Source organism: Channa argus, chromosome 4 (assembly GCF_033026475.1).
Source record: "Channa argus isolate prfri chromosome 4, Channa argus male v1.0, whole genome shotgun sequence".
In the NCBI taxonomy this organism is placed as follows: domain Eukaryota; kingdom Metazoa; phylum Chordata; class Actinopteri; order Anabantiformes; family Channidae; genus Channa; species Channa argus.
Window position 1 is genome coordinate 22,410,449 of NC_090200.1, and position 19,355 is coordinate 22,429,803.

Sequence of the window (19,355 nt, forward strand, 5' to 3'; positions counted from 1 at the left end):
CTAGATTAAAATAATCAAGATACAGTAAATATATTAAAAATTTATCAAAGCTTGTTTTTGAGGTGTAAGGGGAATATACGAACATCTAAATGAGAGTTGTACTTCATCTTTCAACATTGTAAATAATTTATTTATAAAAGTAATTTCAACCTAAGACATGACATGAGCAGCAGTTTATTTTCTGATTGAGGATCATACATTTCATATCATATCACACACATTTCTTTGTTGAAGGATATCTATCTATGTATTAAGTCTCTCACAGCTTTTCCCATACACACACACACATATACACACACACTCTATCCATCCTTTTCCCCTGGGTACAATTACCTCATCACCCAGGTTGAGTCTACAGTAGTTAGCACAGCAGCAGCTCATTAAAAGTCATTATTTAGATAGAATGTCCACTGACCTTCCTCACTACACAAATGACTACTTGGCTTTGTTGTTTCCTCCCTCTGTGTGTGTAGTTATGACCCCATGAGATAACAATTCAATTAGAGTATACCAGGACCGTTTATGTCCGTATTCTTTTTTCAAGATAGAAAAAACAATGTGAGGGCAAGTCCAGGCAGGTAAGTCCATGAAAACTAAATATGTTAGTCAGAAATAGTCCAGACAAAAGATATGAAAAGAGTTAAGTTACTATAAAATATATTCTCTACAATATAGGTTAAGTACCATTTTTTTGTATGTCATGATTATTGTTGTTAATATTTGTATTTTTAACAATTTCTACAATGACAAAATTATTTGTACAAAGCACTTAATGGCTGCCAGAAGAAAGTGCTTATTAGGTGTTTAGTTTGGGTCTATTGAGCTCATTCTCAAAACCATTTGTTTTACTAACTACTGTACAAGAAATAAGTGCCAAGTGACACCCTGTTGATAACACAGGGTGGTGCTTTAGTCCTTTCAACTGAAGGTCTCAACATGAACAGACCTTGAGCCCTAACATAGACAGTGGGAGAATCACATTTTGTGTATCTTAGGTGCCCTGAGGTTGTGCACAGTGAACTTCATAATGCCTAGAGGGCACTAGCTGGCAAACATGCATTTCCAAACAAATAACATACTGTAAGACTTCAGATTCTATTATTAAGTGCTTTTTCCTTGTTGTTTCCTGAACATTTTATAAAATGACACTGATGGAAGAGGATCTGAGAATCAGCAAATATTGTGTTGCTGTGAGGTTGCTTCAGTGTCCACTAGCTTCAACAGTTTAGATCTGATAGTTTTATTGGAGATACAAGGCAGGTGTTAGGTAAAGTCAGATCAGCGGCAGTCCATGGATAAAATTAAAGTCTGACTAGCAAATAGAGACTTGTGGGCAACAAAGACTATTGATTAGAAAGAATTCTAGTTGTTCTACACTATAAATTCTGATGATTGCCTGAGCTGCTTGTTGAAAACCTATTTGATCTGCAGAAACAGTGAGATCAACAGTAACTGAGGACGAGTCAAAAAGTTACTCACCTAAAACTTCCCACAAGACACACAAGACTGTCAACAATCTGTTAGAAAGAACTTATGTTTTAGCCAGTTTTAAAGTTTGTCATGCAGGTGTTTGCAGGTGTGTGAGTGTGTGTGAGAGAGAGTGTGTGTTTTTAAGGGCAGTCCTGTAGGCACTCGTGTTCTGAGAAAGCACAGTGTGACATGTTGGAGACAAGTCAGAAGAGTTTGTGTTAGACTAGTGTCTCAATGATGGCGCAGGGCCCATGGCACAGTGTCTTCTTTCCAATTAGGACAGTGGGAAAGAAGAAATCCTGCTACATCCTCTACTATACATTCAGTTCCTGTTCTTTTACAAAATGGATCATCTCTGAATTTTTCTTTGAGTTTGAAAAAGAGTTTCACAACATTCTTGGATGTGTGTAACTCAATAACTGAGCGATAGTAGGGTGCATTTAGACGTGCCACCAAATTCTCTTACAGGGTATTTAATGAAACTTGGAAAAATCACAATTAAGAGTCAATCTATTACCTGTGATACAATTGATTTTCTTTATTGTAGAGATATTTGAGTGAGAAATTCTGTGTGTCAGAGCTTTCTCATAATAAGCATAATAAGCAAGCCAATGGGTATTTAAAGTTTGACTGTGACATTTGTTCGGATCCGGTCTGATCAGAGCACAACACACTGACCAACAAAACTGTGAGAGTGTGGAGGAGGAACAGCTCAATGAGAGAATAATGAGCTTAAACCTCACGGGCATTTGTGTTTTATCTTGCTGCTTCCTTGACATTGTGGCGTCAAGGACTAATGTGCCTCAACCCTTCAGGAACTACATGAGTCATCAGCCAATTTTGCTCACCCTACATGCATCACTGCAACAATTTTATAGTTACTCCTCTATGGTTTCAGGCTGTCCATAATCAGTTTACTCTAAATTACAGAACTTAGTTATTTAAGCCTTAGTCACTGTGTTTGTTGTGTGTCTCATCTTTTGTTAAAGGAGATTAAAAAGGAAAGTGACAAAGCTATTTAAATATTTAAATGAGATAATGTCCAAACAATGGATACAGATTTTACAATGAAAGAACAATAAAAACTTTTTTCAACTGCTGGAGGCTGAAACAAGTCACTGCACTGCAAAGTTATTATGTTATAATGTTAAGTTTAACTCTGATCCTAGTGCAATAACAATGTACGACTACAGTATGTTATTTCATCAGCAGAAGTATCACAAATGGTCAAGGAGTGAATATTAAAAAAGTAATAATAATAACAATTTAATGACTGCAAAGGTTTGCATTCCCCTTAATAGATTAATTAATTAGTTAATTAAAATTAACTTAAATTTCTAAGGAACATTTGTAATTGTCTATTCCGAAATTGTTTATTTTTGTCTTTTTGCTATTTCAAAATAAGACAAACTTTTGCACGTTACTATATGTTTACATCCAACCTGGATAAGTCAAACAACAGTGACAAGTTTTAGGCTTGTTTAATTTTCCATCTATTTCATTTCAAGAAAACAAATTAAACATTTGCTATCTACAACTCCAAAATCTACATCTTGTAGTTTGCCGGGAGATGGCAAGGGTGGATTACAAGTTGACTCCACCCTTTTTTAATGCACAATTTAATGATTAAACAATTTTTAAAACTTTGCAAAACAAGCCAAAGCAGCAAATTGGGAGATTGTAAGATCTTTTTAATTAATTGTTGAGTTTACAACATTGTGTATTCCTGAAGGGACTGATCAGCCCCATAATATACATAATTGCATCATGATGATGTTTTTTGACTGCTCTGTCATACTGAATAAGCTGAGGTTGGTCTTTCATAATGGTGGCCGTATAGATCTAACAATATCGATTCCAACATTGGTATTGATATTGATTGATACCAGTGTAATGAGATCAATACTTTAGTTTTAGTTTCTCTCCTGTATGAACTGCTGCAGTTTCATCAAAGAGGCGACCTGGCTGTCTGCATCTGTCTAAGTCCCACTGCTTTCAAGTACCGCACCTGTCACAGCGCGGAACAGACACACTTTGCTCTTCCTCCCCCGTCTTGTGTTTTGAAGTAGTACCGTCACATGACTGAGCGGCGCCAGGCAAACAAGTAAGCAAGAAGGCTCAGCCAGCCAGCAGCACAGAGACGGAGCAGAATGGAAGAATGGAAGGAGTGGTAGCACTGTGTGACTGTATTTTCTGGCCAAAAATGAAACAATGGCAAAAGCTGCATAATTTGTAAAAAAGGCTGTAAAATACCATACAACCATATGAAAAATCATACGAAAGAAAACACTGAGCTACAGAAACGAAGGGAGCGGGAGAGAAATCATCCACCCCGACAGACCCACACCTTTTATTATGATATTAAAGCATTTTCTATTTACCTATAGATTTGCCCAAATTCTGTCCTGGGTTTTAATTAATATATTTATATTTATTTATTATATAATAAACTAATTAATAATCAAAAGGAAAAATCCCCAAAGCACTTATGGAAATTCATTCAGATTTAGCAATTTGATGATGCATCCACCTTTATTATTAAAAGGTATAGGTATTAGTATCAGATCTATCCCAAAACATGGCATATCGCACCACTATTCTTTCATCAACTACATACTGAGAAGGTAGTGATTTTAAGGCTGTACCTAACAATTTGTATGTTGATTAATCTGTCTTTTTTCATGTATAAGAATAACCCCTACAACAGAACAGAATGGAACAGAACAGAACTTCCACAATCCATAGCTCCTACAAGTCTCCGTCTCAGCGACCACTCCCCCTGGTTCGCTACAATATTATGACATAATAACATAACAGTTAATTCTCATAATTTATATTTTAATATCATAATTCAAAGTATGCACTTTTGGGGCATCCCCCCCCCCCCCAAAAAAAAGGCCAGTCTTAACTGGTAATCTGTACAGACTGATGAAGTCTCTCCACAATACAATTAAAGCAAGAGTTAATTCCATTCAAGTTAAAGGAATGTGCTGCTTCTACATTTCCTCAGTAAACAGTTCCGTTCACTTTGGTTTACATACTGTAACAGAACAGAAGAATGAACATGAAATCAGTCACTGTTACAGAGCCCTGATCTCCTCTGTCTGCTGCTGATGGGGACTTTCTGCTGACAGCAACAGGGTCCTGCACTTTCTGTGTCCACCAGAACCTGTGGCACATTAGGTTAAACAGTTAGTACCTTAAGAGCAGCACATACAGATTTTTTCTAACTTCCAGCTTTACGTGGATGTAAACTAACGTGTTCATAGCAGTTAGCGATTAACCAGGCACAGCTGAAAATAACGCTTCTCTAAACGTTAATGATCGTTTAACGAGTGTTTGGATCGTTTACTCTTATAGATCATTAATTTACGGAGCATTTTTACGCCTTTACCCGAACGAGCACTGAGGTTCTCTGGTTAAGTTAAGGAGTAACTTTGACTTTACCTGAGCTCTCTGCTCCCTCTCTGCTACAGAGAGAGCCACTTAACTGAGCTCTGTCCTCGCTCAGTCTCAGAGAGAAGAAGCTGCTCCACATGTTTACTTTCTTATTCGCTCATATCTCCGTGGTGTCTTGAAAAATTCATATCTGTTGATTTCAGAACCCAAATATTTATATTTTGACACTGTGGGTACTCTATAAAAACTAAATCCATGCAAAGTATGGTAATTTCTTTATTGTCCCGAAATTGTCCCAGGTACCAAATTTTTGTGTATGATAAATTTCTAGCCCAACTTGCGACGTCGATTCATGTTTTTGTTCCGTTAGCAGGCAGACAGATGACATTCGTCGTACACTAACACCCTATCCCTTTGCAAATGTGCACACATGCAAGCACACATAGCCGGTGGATCATGATAGACACAAAGTGTATTTCAGGTCATCTCCGTACTGCCGCTCTAATGAGGTGACACTGTCTTGACTGATGCAACCACTTCAACAGGGTCAAGAACAAGTTCATGAATTACTAACCTACATTCATAAATAGCTACAAGGTATCAGGGCAGACCCTCAGAGAAAGAGACTGAAATTTTGTTCAACATGACATTTTCATTTGAAAGCCAAGATTGATTTCTCATTCTGTTCGATGTGACCTTTTTTGGACCAGGTGGGGGATTTAAACGCAAATAAGATTCACATTTAACACCTGATGAAAGGTACCTTTAAGAAATTATGCTTTTAAACAGAAAATATACTTGGATAATGAAATTGACTAATCAGGAGATTGAGCTTTAAAATTACATTCACCCATTTAATTGAAGAGTCACTTAAAAGACAAAGTACACCATTGTTTTTGCATATTTCTAAACATTTACTCCAAGTTACCAGCGTCTGACCTTAATCCCTGTCATATCATTTAAAGGAGTTCATTATTAAATATAATGTTGAATGATTTCCACCTGCCAACTACTCAGCCCTTCAGTTTCTTGTACTTTTTAGAGACTCCTACATACTTACTCAGGTGAGTTAGAGTTGGGTGGGACGAGTCACGGCTCATCCTATCAGATGCTATAAGAAGGGTAACAGAGCTGTCTTGTGTCCAACATTCCACCACTCCTACTGATAATTATTAAAATGGCAAATATTACTTTGAAAACAATTTAATCGATCCAAAAGGTGATTAAAAAACCTATCTTTGGTTTAGTAAAATATTTTCACATTGCAACTCTTCTGTGAGCTTCTGTGAGATGCAAAAACGTTATCTCCACAAATACTCCCTCTAAGGCAAGTTATTTTATTTCCATTTTTTAATAATTCTACTCAAGTAATCCAATATGCTTAAATGCTAATGAAGCACCTCTCACCTACCTGACTTCATTTGACTTTCTAATTAAACTTTGCCGTTATCAGGGGTTTTATTAAACACACTTGACGTTAAAAGTAACCAGACCACTTTTCTGTGTGTATGATATGTAAATGCAATTTCTTGGGTTGTACAATGTCTGTCTTTGTCCATTTGTGAGGGCATGTTTAATTGTCACACCCGATTCATACTGTTGCAGTGCTGCCTGTATGTTGCAGATAAGGCAGACTCATCATAGTCTGCACTGCACCATTAAGAATTACAGTGACAGAATGGTTCCTTGGTTTCCAACCTGGGGTCTGGGAGGCCCCACTAGGGACCACGGGTTTTTGGAGAAGAAGAAGTCACTAATTGCTATTGTTATAACACTGTAACAAAACAAGACTAATTCAAAAAGTCTATACTACGTTCTGATGTACAGGTGATCTGCCTCTGCTCGCTGCTGAAGTTTAACACAAACAACCAAGGTAATGTTAGGCTGTAATGACCTGTCAATCAGCAATGAGCGATTGGAAGATTTTCCGTGCAGCCGGGATGGTAGTTGGGATGGGTATTTTCCTCCTTCTTTTCTTATTGGCCCTATCATTTGTATTTCGGTGCATGTTTTACAATAAAAGTAAAACCAGGTGGACTGGTCTCCCTAAACCGTGTTTTGGGAAATGTCAATTTTGGAGGCACTCTAAGACAATATCGAGTGTAGGGCATCCATGTTTTAGAAATACTATACGTATTTTGAGATCAAGACTTGTTGAGTTATTTTCTGACTTTTAAATTTGAATTAAAATATGAATATCATGTATTAATTGCTGATCAATATATTGACATAATTTTGGTTACATTTTGTTTCAACAAAACAAACATTATCAGCATAATCACTTGTAATCACTTGTAATAATTAATTGTTATTATTCTTTGATGATTGCATATGTGTGTGGGCTGGGGGTGCTCAGCATTTCTTAGATACAAGTGGTTGGTGCTTCATGGTAAAAAGGTGGGAAACCACTGGTATTGTGGTATAGGTCAAAGTCAGTCAAACAACACACTGAATCACACTGAACACACTGAATCAATCTATATATACCGTTTGTCTATTTGCTGCAAACACACAAAATGAGCCTATACAGTATGTTGTCACACGTAAACCTAGATGAGTGTTATCACTTTTATCAGACTCAGGATCACAACTCCCTAACTCTGTCCCAGTGTTTCAAGCAGGCCCTCATAAAAACATTAACTTGATTGTCAGGAACACCCTCACTTGGGGTTAACACATACTTCAATCATTTCTAAAGGTTAAGACCAACAGAATGAATGCGTCGTAGCAAATTATGCATAATTTTGTGATAGGATTAAAAATGGGCCTGACAAACAACAGCAATCTAGCACAATCTAGATTTTTTTCAGGAAGATTATGTTCAGGAAAAATGAAAGGATAAATTTGTTAAACCCAACTTTACTCTATTTGTGACAAAGCGTACTTGGATAAGCATTTTGAAACTACTGCACTTGAGAATAACTTCAGTTCTCCCATCTGTTTGCCTAGATGAAGCCCCTGATGTAAGGGAAGAGACCTAGTATACCTAATTTTGCTGTGTTCCACTACAGAAAACTACTGATTTTAATGCAGCTGGTTGTTCTGACTCTCAGAAATATTGTGAATGTGACAGAATATAGAGACTTGTTCACAGTGTGTTCACAGAGTGCTGGACATCTTTTTGAATGTCCTTTCTCAAATGAATTTAAAGCGAGGAACAAATGAGGTGGACTTGTTGAATTCAGAGTGGAGCTGAAGTTGGCTTTCAGACATCACATGCCAGATGGATTGACAAACTCTTATTGCTGATAAGCACTCATCCAAAACATAAGCAACATTTCCACTACAATGTTTTTTGGAAGTCTTGCTGAAGAACTTATGAAGGACTCTGAATTGACATTAAACATTTTTCTATTCTACAAGTTTATTTTTTCTACTTCATTAATAACCCCTTTCAAGTACCTATGTCACCAAACAGAATAATCCACAAATTACACAAATTGACATGACCAAACAAAAACCAAGAGCAGCAGAAATACCTTCAAAAAGTAGGCTGTAGGTCAGTTGGTAGGGTAATCATTCACGAACTACACGATTAGTTCAATTCCTGAATCACCCGGCTAATGTCAAAAAGCCTTTGGGCAAGACACAAAACCCCAAGTTGTTCCGGGGGGTGAGATGAGCACCTTGCATAGCAGCTGCTGTCATTTGTGTGTGAATAGGGGAATAAGTAGCAACATTAAAGTACTTTGGATAGGAGTGCTATATTTGGGCCTGGTGGATAAGCAGACCATTTACCAAAATACAGACAGTGAGGGGATTTTAAAGTGCTCTATTCTGAATATTTTTCGGGACAAGTAACACATTTTGGAATTTATAAATTGTTTGATGTACTGTATATTCCTCTTTTGGACTTGAATGTAAACATTCTGAAAGATTCTAAATAAAAGTATATTAGTATTATAAGGAAAAAATCTTATTAAAATCATACACAGGAATGACAGATGAATTTATTGGGGTTTTGTTGATTAAAAGTTGTCACTATTTAAAAAAAAAAACAGTGATCAGTGCTGAGGTAGGCAATGAAATTGTTAAATACGAGGTTGAAGTAAAAAAAGTCAAATATCAAGCTCTTAATCAGTGACAAACCTTTTTAAAACTCAAACATCTTGGTCCTCAATGAATTTTAGAATGACTCAAATGAGTTACCTCAGTGTTAAACTGCTGAAATATAACAGCTATGGTGTCAATTTATGAGGAATATGTTTCTGCAAAAAAAGAGTATTTATTCACATGCTTATATTCATTTTGCAGTACAGACAATAAATTAGCCACTGTGCCCACACTCTTTAAACAATTCTTGTAAAGCTTCAAGTAACCGCTCTGTCTAACATCCCCCAAAGAGGTTATCTAGAGCAAACTTAAATTGCTTTCACCTCTGGAGTGCTAACAGTTTTAAGGATGACCACAGGGTCAATGCCAGCTATTGAGAGTCCCATGGCTTCCTAAGTTTATGATCTGGCAAGCTTTCACTGGCTCCCACATACACTATATTAAAAAGCAATTGTGGGTCATTGCTGGCTGAGTCACAAAGTGAGGCTGTAGGCGAGACCTGAGAGTGTTGCCTGATTAAATGGGAAATAAAATTTAAAGTTACAAACTCTGTAAACAGATTCAAAATAAAAAATTCCTTAAGAGCTAAGATCAATTTTGGTGAAGTGGTTAAGATGCGCTTTTACTCAGTTCAACCAGTAGAGGACGGTGGTGTTCCTTTTGTGTTCTAAAAAAAAAACTCAAGTTTTAAGAGTTACATAGTTCATAAACAGCATGGGCCAGTTGATGCAAATAATATGAATTTCCTCACTTGCTTTTACTCTGTTTCCACAGACATTTCATTTAATATTTTCACTTGCTTGAAATACCTCTCCACTTTCATTGCCCCAAGCCCAAAACATTTGCCTTTGAACATAGTTTATCCTCCTGCCCTCCCCATCAGGCTCCCAATCCCTTAATCATAAGGCCAGGACAGATAATGTAGCAGCATGAGGTAGCCATGGGAAGTCACTGCAAAGTCATAACTCTGAGTCAGCTTAATGCAGAGGTCATTAAAAAGACTGTGCCTGTAGCACATCTTTTCTCTTTAAGTCACCAAACTTTTCATTTTTATTTAGCTCATAATCCGTGAGCTACATCTTTTGAATAATCCTTTAGACACAGATAGTACTCAGACAATTAAATTTGAACAAATTTTTACCAATAAATTAAAAGAATTCTGAACATTTTTACTGTTTTATATATAAGGATATTAAAGAAGCTTCATCTTAATTGGTGATCATGAAAAGGACAATGTAATGGCTTCTGTAGCAATGCTGAGGCAGATCAAAAAAGCCTTCAGCTTTTCCTGAACATTCTGTAGTTGCACCACTGGGATTAAGGCGGTATAAAGAAAAGCCAGCACACATGCCCAAGCACACGCAAACATTTCAGCACTTCATTGTATGTGAGGCCACTTATTAGCATAAAGCAATCCCTATAGCCTCTTACTTAAACACTAACCTAAACTTAATTCTAACACAAAAAAATTCAATTCACCCACTCCATTACTGTTCAAACCCATTAACAAAAATGAACATAACATTATGAAATTATATTAATGGAAATGGGGGTTTGTCTTTGTGGACCATACTCATTTCAGCCATTCTGAAATGAGTGTGTGCTCCATTCTCCAAGCCTATATCAGAAAGAGAGCCAGCAATGTTTGGCAACAATGGTAAACGTACCATGGATGGAAACAACAGTTAAGACTAAAAGCAGGCCAACAGGCTTAGCAGAGAACAGGGGGCAATCTGGGACTTAAACACACCCATTTTAAAAAGTGGATTCAACTTCCATCAAAGACTTTAGTGCAACAATGCACAGCCGGCTGCATTTTGCTGAAAAATCTCTGTGTGCACAATTGGATCCTCTTGTGAATCAAAGATAGATTTTATCAGCAGCACAATTAACACCCTTAGGCAATACAGAATTCAGCAGACATACTGTTTATCACTGAAAGATGGACTACGTGGCAAGATATGTCTTCACTAGTAAGAAAAAACTGAAAGTGGGTCAGGCAAAGGGTGATGATATCAGGACAATCAGCACAAGAAGTTTAACAGCTAGGCATCAGCATCATTATGAGTAGTTACCAAAATTTCAAGCTTCATTGTCAGTTTGTGTTTGTGTTTCTTTAGAAAGCATAAAATGAGGTCAATGTAGGGGACAGGTGGTGGCAGCCAAGCAACATGATCAGAAATAACCCCAGTTATGGACTTTGGCAGTCTCAGGTGGCCCTTCTGAAAGGAGAAGTTATAAGGAAAAAATAAGAGGAGATGAAGAGGGTGCAGATGAGACAGAAGGTTATGAAGAAGAACTTTCAAGGAAGGTGGGAAGAAAGAAGGGAGGTGAAAGAAATAAAAGATAAAGAGCAAAGAAGGATGCAAAGGAATGACAGAAAACAGAGCTCAGCATGATCCAAAGAAATAGTTACATATGTGGAAATGTTGCCAATTTGCATCTTGGGGGGAGGAAACTATTTTATGTACATAGAAATGACCCTGATCTGCTAGAAAGACTTGGAATTAAGGGATGGTGGGTGGAGCAGACAGTTGGGACGAAGGGCTGTTCTGATCTATTCTTGTCCTGAGCCCACCATCCCCCATCATATCCACACTCCTTGTAACTGGACCTCCGGCTTGCTCTTCAGATAGAGGTGCGTGATGTAAGAGGGTGATCATACTGCATTTTAGCAGCGAGGTTATACCTCGATATGAAGATCTGAACCTGGGCTGGATCACTTTTAATTAAGCATCTCTGTTTTTTTCTCTGTTAAATCCTTGAATCTCTTGCAGGCAGACTTATCGTTGACTACTTACAACATGTGCACAAATACTGAGCACAGATGGGTATGAAGTCTATGAAAATCATCCGCCCTCAGAGAAAACACACAATCCACCACCAGTTGTCATATAACATTTTATTCGCCATAAAAAAGTTTAAGCGTGGGCTTTAATAAAAAAGGGCTGATGATGAGTAATACACCAGCTCTTTGCTAAGACAAGACAAGCATAGATGCCTTATATAAAGAGAATCATTACTCTCATGTCCACACACACACACGAAGGCATGCACGCGCACACACATACACACACACACAAACACCTCTGGCTTCTTAACCAAACCTCACTTTTTTTTCAAAATTTTCACTGAAATAAATTGATTTACATAGTTTTTCTTTATAAAAACAATTTCCCTTCACACAGATACAGTTCATCTAAATTTTAAAAAAGCACTGATCATGATTTATGTCTTTAATAACTTATTTTGACCTGCATGATCAGCGTATTACACAATTTCATCATTCAGTTTCCCTCTATAGTCTGGTATCTAATTAAAAACAATACTTGGTATACTGAGCTTCTGTCAGCCTATTTGCAAAAGCAATCAACTCAAGCATCTGTTAAAAAAACAGAATTACCAATAAAAGATGGCACCCTATAAAGACTGACCCTGAAAACTGGGATAGGCTCCCTCCCTTTGTATCTGAAAACAAAGGACACAGACACACACACAAACACACACACAGCTGATGCAGGTATCAGTCTGCTAAATAATAGCCTTCCTCATCTCCTCCCTAATTTTCCCTCACACTGCACTGTTGCCTCATTCACTTCTCATTGACTCCATAAACCTACACACACACACCACTGAGCTCAGAACAGACTGATCTCATGTGACAATACCAGTGTGGCAACTAATACATTCATAGGACATTTTCGCTTTGCTTTGCACTTTCTTGCAAACTGTAATGTGTCTATTTTAACACCGTTTTCATTACCCTTCAGGCTATACACTATTACTAGTGTACAGCAGCATGTGTTTTGACATCCACAAAAAATGACACTTAAGTAATGTCTCAATAAAGTATAAAGAAATGAAAGTCCCATATGAAGCAAAGAGTGGCCATCAGAGTAAGGCATTTTGAAAACAGCAGCCTTGCCATTTAAGCTATTCCAATGGCCCCCTCTTTTGGTGAGAAGCAGGAGCTAAAACACTTGGAATCTAAACTGCTGACACACAGAAGTGTTATGCCTGATCAGTCATTTGCTACTAAGAATTGATCACTCTCTATAGGTTATTACTGTGTCATTGTGTGGTTAGTTATGAATTTCATCAGCCAAGGTTTTTATGGCACAAAGCTTTTTACCTAAAAGCCGGTGCTGCTTGGTGCTCACTTGGTTGGTGTTTTGGACAGTGCAGCAGAGGTGGAGCATGGCAAACATGGTGAGGATCATTACTACGCTCTGGAGCAGCAGGGTCAGCTCAAACTGCTTCCCTATCCTAAAAGGACACAACAAAAACACCACACATATCACATTTGAGTTTGTCTTAGAAATATCATCATGTGACATACCAAAAGTAGATTTCAACAATTTAAAATAACCAATAAAGAAAAACAATTATATATAAACGGAGCATGTAATAACCAGTTAAAGCACAAGACTTCTATTTTGATCATATCATTACTGGTTTTTGTAGAGTATATGCCATGTAAACAATAAGAAGTACCTATACAGTATTACAATCATACTCTAAAAAGGGCCCATTAAATTCCTTATTTCATCCTTTAAATTAAAAAAAAAAAATTTGTGCACTCTGACGTGTAAAACAATTTAAGAAACTTCAGATTGAACCACCTATGTTTAGTCTTTAATTTTATAACTGTTTGTTGAGTTCTGAAAAGTGAACCGATCGGATGCATGACACGGTAAATCGCATTCACTTACGAAGCAGCAAAGAGATGAAAGCAAGCAAGAAATCTGAAATCAAGTGTTCCCCTCGTGGCCTCACCAGAAGAAGATACGCAGGATGTTGGCTACAAGCAGCACTAGGCAGACTCTGGTGGAGAAGCCATCAGTGTTGCTGGTCTTCTGGATCTCCTGGTACTGTGGTAGATATGGCAAGGCCCCTCCAAACACCATGAGGCAGGATGCCAGCCAGGACAGCAAAATCCATGAGCCCCCTGTGTCATCCTCTTGCAGAAAGACCTCTGCATCCATCACTCAGAGAGAAGCTGTCAGAACGTATAGTGGTTGCACCTTGAAAACAAATAAGTAGCCCAATAACTTAGGCAGAAGAAAATTAACTTTCAGAGAAAGTTGAATTTATATCATACATTATACCAACATATGGACTGTCATATGAAAACATTTTGATACATCACAATAGGAAACACGTAAGTATAAATTGTAAAATCTGCAATGGCTGTATTTCTCATTTTACTTCAATTTCAATCAGTGTCAGTGCATGCTTCTCACTATCACAATGACTTATTGGGATATGAAGCTACTGTTATACTACTGTACATGAGTGCAGACCTTTCTTTAAATCTAATATTCATACTGTGAGTCAACATCGGTTAATGTTATCATGTTGTACATGCCTGTATTTACCTTCAACAGCTTTTGGCAAATCAGTCAGAAAACAAAACTTTACAAAACAAGGGAAATACCTCTAGTATTTCCTTGTTCTAGATCTTTGGATTCGTAATTTTTTTCTGCAGCATATTACCAAGAATTTCAATTAAGTGGGAAATTAATCAAAAAATGTCTATCCTTTTTCTAAATGCACAAGCAGGTGCATGCTAGGTATGCACAAACACTGAAGCACATGCTGTAAAGGATACAGGCGTAAGTGGTCATATCTAAAGATAAGGGTACAGTATGCAGAAAAGAAGTGCAACAACGAAAAATGTGCAGGACACAAAAGTGTCACAAAACTAATTTTATATAAAACTGTAAATTAGATTAGACTTAATCTAATCGACACAATGTTATAGGCTCTCACATTTGAGGCAACAGAGACAACAGTTATGTAAAGTACTTTATGAACTGGTAGCTGCATAGCCAGATGGGGGAGACGTGTGAAATTGAAGTCGAAGGTTATCTCGTAGAAAGTAAAGGTTAAATGGCCTGTATCCAGGGAAGGCAGAGAAAGCGCACATTGGAGCAACATATGAGGTTACTGGGAATTGAGGGGAATCTGTAGCTCAGTTGGTAAGCACAAGGTCTGTGGTTCGATCCCCGGTCCCGGTTACATGTCGTTGTGTCCTTGAGCAAGACACTGAACCCAAAGTTGTTCCCGATGTGTCAGGTAAACACCTTGCATGGCAGCCACCCCAATCAGTGTACGTGTGTGTGTTTGTGTGTGTGAATGGGTGAATGAAAAGCAACATTGTAAAGCGCTTTATGTAAAAGTGCTATATAAGCTGCAATTTACTAACTTCTATCAGACTGCAGCTACACTACATATTTTATTACCAAGCTGCACTAGTTCAGCTACTCGGGTACTTTACACCCTAAAATTGTGGTGCTTAATGCCAAGTGGAAATGTGTGATTATGACATTAGTTACAAACAGAAACATTTTTGTGATTTAGAGAAACCCATAGAGTAAAAACTGTGGTAGTGGCTTGGCTTTCTGATACTAGATAAACAGCTCCTTGGGAATGGCATGTGAATGAGTTTAAATATAAACCATTATGTTGCTGTGTACACAAAATCATGTCCTACACATCTGAGCAAGTAGCAAAAAGTACAGGAAGTTGATGGCATGGTTCTTATGTAACTACTGGTTTGTATGTCTGTGTAATAAAACAATAGTACTATACTCATCTCTTGCTCTAAATCATAATACCAGAATAAGGATACACTCATGTGATCCTATGTTTGGCAGCCACTGAGTTGATTGGATGCTCTATATAAAAGTATTAAAAGAAAAGAAAATAACCAAACTTTAGAAAACCTTGTTACTAGAGAATCCAGAAGATGAGCAGAGTCTAATTAGTCACCACAAAGCTGTTATTTCACACAACTCAGCTGTAAGTATGGGCATCAAAATTCAACCAAGCCCGCACTGCTCTGAGAGATTGCGCCAGGCTACCGGATCTGTTGCAAAGAGAGCCAAATCATAGCACTGACATACAAAGTTGCCTCTCATTAATCAGAACTTTCTGAAAAATGTAACATCATTAGCAATTCAACGTGAATGCAAATCTGCAGATTACCCCCTTGAGCACACTTCATAAAGAATGTTTTACAGGTCCTATAAAGTTAAAGATTATTCAGGAATTTAACAATCCAAGGCGTCTCAACAGAGCTATTTCCTGCTGCTACTGCTGCTGCTGTGAATAAACCATCACACTAAAGCAGCCCAAGTACTTTGGGCCACCTCCTGCAGCAGAGCAGGCTGTGTTATGTAAGCAAAGCATAGCTTCGTGGGGTTGGGCCAACATGTCTGAACTTTCGGGCATCAATTTTGGGCTACTGGGTTCCGGAAACTACAGAAATAGTTAATGAACAAATGGTCAGTGTTATAAGTATACAACGAACGTTGATGAGTATACAGAGGAGGTTTAACGTTTGTGATATCGAATTCACCTTTCGAGGTAACCTGAATATTTTTAAATCTACGTTCCCAACAAGCACGAGCGTCCCACCGGTGTGATACACCGTATCTGGTAGAGTTGAGTTTTTTCTTATATATATATATGTATATATATACATATATATATATAGAGAGAGAGAGAGAGAGAGATTTTTTTCTATTGGCAGAGTTTAAGAGTTTAATTAAAACGTTTCATAGGTGAACCGCGGACAACTTCCAGGTTCACTTACCAGTCGCCTTCATTCACTTCCCAACCCCGTCAATGTCTCGGCGTCAACCCCCGGGGCTCCTTACCCGGCAGCTCCAACTCTCAGATCGCAGCACTTAGAGGAGGAGAGGGAACGTGCACGCGCCAGCAGGCATGCACACTCGCGCGCGCACACATACATACCATTTCTTTTGCAGACTTTCCATATATCAGCCTTAAACGTGTGAACGCCGTTAATGTTAAGGCGATTAATGAGATGCAGTCCACTTCTGGAGAACAAATACTTTGAAACTACAGAGTACTCGCGTTTGCTCCCCATTTTAAACTCATTATCCCACATTTCTTAGTTCCGCCAAGCAGGCACTCGCGAGACTCTACGTGTTGTTGAACAGCTGACTTGTGTGGTGGGTGCGAATCATTGCTATCTGTGTCGAACAGCTACAAAGCTGATAGCAAAGTGACCGGTATACCGCTTTGTGAGTTTTACTGCTGTTTAGCCGTTGATAATCATTGACACCATAAAATGGCTGAGACAGATCCCAAGTCGGTGCAGGATCTTACCAATGTGGTGAGTCGTGATCGTGGTGGCAAGCTAGTATTAGCTATAGCAACTTAGCTTAGCTTAGCTAGCAGTAGTAATAAATGCTAAATATACAGTAAGTTATCGCTAGCCAGTGTTTACAGTAACGTTATATGTAACATTTGAAGGTGTCAATTTAACTGTAAAATATTTGGAATGACTCTGTTAAACTATTTTAATAAACTATAACGTCCTGGCTTTTGTTTGGCTTTATTATGTTATGTAATGGTCAGGCAGTCTTCTAAATCCCATCACTGAATCGTAACGTTACACGCATAAAAGTTATTAGGCTGTGTTACATCTGTGCAAACGCACCGTGAAGTTTCACTCGGAAAAAAAATTACTTTATATGATATGATGTTTTATATGATTTATAGCAATGTTAATGTTTCTGGGCGTTGTCATGGAGATGAGCTTTAGTAAAGAGTTGTTGAGTTTGTTATTCTCCCAAACCATTTACCACTCCCCTCAGAGTTATTCATTTATATATGTTCTATATACATCTGCATTTTCAGAAGTGGTTGAGAAAAGCTTCTTATTACAGCGCATCCAAACAGTAATTTATGGCGTTTTATATAGGAAACATTCATCTAAATACATAAATGTCATTATGGTAATGTCCCTCCCCCCCCCCCAGTGTTCTGCAGACATGCTTGTCACAGTGAATCAGAAAAAAAATCTTGGTTAATATCTGGTTGCTAAGCTTTTACACTGTTGTCAAGGAAACAGGATACCTGTGTTATCATTGTGCTGATTCTTTTTTTTTCCATTCATGGAGAACATGCATGGTGCATTAGAGTCAGAGTGCTGATGTTTTGTGCCAGAAACATTATTTGTACTCAACAGTCTACTGGCATTACTTAAACGCATTCAACAATCAAATTGCCATCTTCACTGAGGCAACTGATTTGTGATTTAGTGCTTTGTCACTTATAGTATTTTTGCTGTTTGTTCCACAGGTCCAGACACTGCTGCAACAGATGCAGGACAAGTTCCAGACCATGTCTGACCAGATCATAGGAAGGAATATCCTTAATACTAAGTGTTAACCTTGCTTTAGTTTAGTTTTATTCTAATCCAACAATTCATTGATGTAACATTTATTTGTCTCATCAACCATCTCTTACTTGCAGCATTTTTTAATCAGTGTATTACTACCAGATTGACTCAGCCATAATTCTGCCCATTTAAGTTACTGTGGAGAATCTAATTTAAATTATGTGTCTTAACCACTTTTCTACTTGATGAGATGAGCACACGTATTGATGACTTGGAGAAGAACATTGCTGACCTGATGACCCAGGCAGGTGTCGAGGAGATTGAGGCAACACCAGAAAAGGCTAAAGAGGGTCAAGGCTCTTAATGAAGGTAAGAGGGTTTTGTTAAGTTAACTTTGTTGTATTTCTACTAAATAAAATAAATTGTGTTAAATGTTGATAAATTCACCTTCGCTGAGTTTTTTTACAACATGGGCCATTTCTCTGTCCCACAGTTCGAAGATGTGAAGTGGGTCCTAGATTCAGGAGCAGCAGACTTTGTTCCCATTCTAAAAACGACTTCTGTTGATTTGGTGGTTAATTGTGTGAAATGCTTTTTATATATACTAAGTATTGTGATAAACGGTTAACAGTTATGTAATGACTTGGAAAAAGTTGAATGTTATTTGTAAGTTAATATAGTGTGATATGCCCTTCAGAACTTAAACTGCTCACGAAAAGAAATGCAACTTGTGGATTAAGTGTGTTGACCTGGAGGTTATTTTTCTGCCATCATAAATCATAATTAATTCAGCCCCATTAAGGTAATGGCTAATAGGGACAGTTTTGCCCTAGCCTGCGTTGAGAACAACCCGCAGGTAAACAGGCCAGTGGAACCTCCTTCCCTACCAAAATGGCAAGTGGGATCCATGAACATCTAAAGTCTGCAGGTTAACAAACAGTACTGTTACTACCAAGGTGTGGGATGCATTCCAATTCAGAGTTTCCTTCTATGAATGCTATTTAATACAAATACACTTTGTCATGTATTACTTAAATATTTGGATTGGTGCTGATTGAATTTTTAAAATTATATCAACTCTGAGGTGCTCAAGTGTCTGTTTTTGTTTATATAACCTTATCAGTTATATTTTATAATGGAAATCATCAATCATGTTTTTTGATCAGCACATTTTAATATATTGAAATAACATGGAATTAGAGGTATGATATTGACAGCAATATTTACTCATAAGTAACAGTTTAGACAAATTGTAACCACATTTTCATTGCATAAT

General features: G+C 37.7%; 2 protein-coding genes across 4 annotated transcripts in view; one reads left to right on the forward strand and one right to left on the reverse strand.

Annotated features, from left to right (window-relative positions):
* The window catches only part of si:dkey-246g23.2 (solute carrier family 66 member 2), a 45,112-nt gene extending 28,306 nt beyond the window's left edge, over positions 1–16,806 (reverse strand). Inside the window, exons 1-3 of one of the 3 annotated variants that reach the window (XM_067501623.1) lie at positions 16,684–16,806; positions 13,699–13,946; positions 13,055–13,188 (exon numbers count right to left, since the gene is read on the reverse strand). In XM_067501623.1, the coding sequence (XP_067357724.1) occupies positions 13,055–13,188; positions 13,699–13,907 (343 nt within the window). In that variant the 5' untranslated portion in view covers positions 13,908–13,946; positions 16,684–16,806. Of the gene's footprint in view, positions 1–13,054; positions 13,189–13,698; positions 13,974–16,522 lie in introns of all 3 variants that reach the window. The other 2 variants (XM_067501621.1, XM_067501622.1) reach the window with 2 other exon arrangements.
* A 57-nt stretch (positions 16,807–16,863) lies between these two features.
* Positions 16,864–19,166, forward strand: hsbp1b (heat shock factor binding protein 1b). Its single transcript, XM_067501625.1, has 4 exons — positions 16,864–17,068; positions 18,040–18,106; positions 18,322–18,448; positions 18,573–19,166. The coding sequence occupies exons 1-3, from the start codon at positions 17,024–17,026 to the stop codon at positions 18,441–18,443; spliced, it is 234 nt and encodes a 77-aa protein (XP_067357726.1). The 5' UTR covers positions 16,864–17,023; the 3' UTR covers positions 18,444–18,448; positions 18,573–19,166.
* The last annotated feature ends 189 nt before the right edge of the window (positions 19,167–19,355 follow it).

What these genes read in the sequence shown, in the direction of transcription:
- hsbp1b (XM_067501625.1), top strand. Translation starts at nt 17,024, where the DNA reads ATGGCTGAGACAGATCCCAAGTCGGTGCAGGATCTTACCAATGTG. An exon ending in TGCAGGATCTTACCAATGTG is followed by an intron (nt 17,069 to 18,039) that starts GTGAGTCGTGAT and finishes TTTGTTCCACAG; the next exon opens with GTCCAGACACTGCTGCAACA. An exon ending in TGACCAGATCATAGGAAGGA is followed by an intron (nt 18,107 to 18,321) that starts ATATCCTTAATA and finishes CCACTTTTCTAC; the next exon opens with TTGATGAGATGAGCACACGT.